The 1,861-nt window shown below is 42.9% G+C and overlaps 1 protein-coding gene across 1 annotated transcript; it reads right to left on the bottom strand.

The window, feature by feature from the left end:
- Window positions 1-875: 875 nt before the first annotated feature.
- LOC145219723 (uncharacterized) lies at window positions 876-1,655 on the bottom strand. Its single transcript, XM_080087045.1, has one exon. It carries the CDS (start codon window positions 1,653-1,655, stop codon window positions 876-878), a length of 780 nt encoding a protein of 259 aa, XP_079943171.1.
- Between the last annotated feature and the right edge of the window lie 206 nt (window positions 1,656-1,861).

Genomic DNA, 1,861 nt, shown 5'->3' on the forward strand with positions numbered 1-1,861 from the left:
GTTTGGAAAGGTCCCTGAAGTTTTCCTTGGAAATTCCTAGCTCTTTGTTGTATAGTTTTGGCAAAGTAATCATTTTAACCTGATGCAAACAAAAGCTCCTAGTGGTAGAATACAAAACCCTTTGGTTCTGATTCCACGCCCAACTAGCTTTCTAACTGGCCACTGTGTGGGTTACTTGCACCGCCAAATGCTGTCTGTCACACTGATGCGTTGCAACAATAAAACGAAGGCTGTATTCCAATACGGAGTACCACAGTACAACGAAACTGGACAGTTCATAACAGTACAGATTAGTACAGTCAGTCAGGTCAGATCAGTTGGTACAAAACATTCAGTACAGATCAGTACAGTCTTTGACAGAGGAGTCCTAAGACAGAGCAGAATGAAACAGAACAGATTTCTGCGTTAGCAGCTCCCACACAGATTTACATTGCTTAGTGTCTTATTCAAATAGAAATACAAAAATAGAGAGTTTAGTTAAGCTACTAACACGAGAAACAGATAAAAAGTATACACGACTAGCGTCAGATTATCACACACATTTAAATTATCCATATATGAACTAGTACACTCCAATCCACTGTAGTTACCTCACACACAACTACTTTTACAAGAATAAACCCTATACAATACTAATTAACAGACCTATGCACTGCAAAACGGAATTACGCAATAACTTTAAGCTGCCTCGTGTAAAACGTACGGTAAACGACACGAGACACGACAATCACCACGCCACAACTAATAGAAATCGATATTGACACGCTTCACTGCATCTTGACCACAACATACCGGCCCCAATAATTGAACAAATGAAATTATTTACAACATAATGGGGTCAAGATGCAACAGACATTCATATATCAAAGCTGCTATCAGGCAGCTTCCTCCAGGAAGCATATTTTACGAATGTCCCTCAGGTAGTTCGAATTCGCACAGCGAATTCGAACTACTCCTTCGCCATCTGGAAATGTCTCCTCAATCAGGGCCTTTGGCCAGGCTCCACGTGGATTGTTCCCATCGACCATCAGCACGAGATCACCCGTCTTGAAGTTGCGTTGTGGTTGCAGCCATTTTTGTCTGAGCTGCAATAGAGGCAGGTGTTCCTTCAACCATCTCTTCCAGAAAGCATCTGCCAGAAACTGGGCATGTTTCCAGGATTTCCGATAACCATCTGCACTCACAAAATGTCCAGGTTCTAGTCTTCTAATCAGTAAAGAGTTTGGTGACAGGGCATCCAAATCTCTTGGATCATCACTCAAGGAAGTCAGTGGACGGTCATTGAGGATTCTCTCAACTTCCACCATAAATGTATGGAGTGACTCATCAATCAAAGTTCTTTTCCCTGCTAGAGCTCGTAGAATCTTGCGAACAGATCGAATGATTCTCTCCCACACTCCTCCTTGGTGGCTAGAGGCAGGTGGGTTGAAGTGCCACTCTGATCCATGCTGACAGCAGTGATTGTGGATCTGCAACTGGTTCCATTCGTTTAGTGCACTTTGTAGCTCTCGTTCAGCACCCACAAAGTTGGAACCATTATCGCTGTACAGGTGTTGGGGACATCCTCGTCGATTGACAAATCTGCGAAAAACCTGTAAGAATGAGGAAGTATCCAATGAGTAGGCTATCTCGATATGCACTGCTCGAGTAGCCATGCAGGTGAAGATACAGCCATATCTTTTGGCCTGGCTGCGGCCAACTTTAACTAGAATTGGGCCCATATAATCAAGACCAGTGTGGTAAAATGGTGGATGTCTGTGGTTGATTTGTGTAATTCTTTTGGCACTAGATTGCCAGACACTGGCTTGGATTGCCCAGTATGTTTCCAAAAATGATTGCTGAAACAAACACGATAAAATAA

The sequence above is a fragment of the Phallusia mammillata genome, chromosome 3 (genome assembly GCF_965637545.1).
Source record: "Phallusia mammillata chromosome 3, kaPhaMamm4.hap1.1, whole genome shotgun sequence".
Lineage (NCBI taxonomy): Eukaryota > Metazoa > Chordata > Ascidiacea > Phlebobranchia > Ascidiidae > Phallusia > Phallusia mammillata.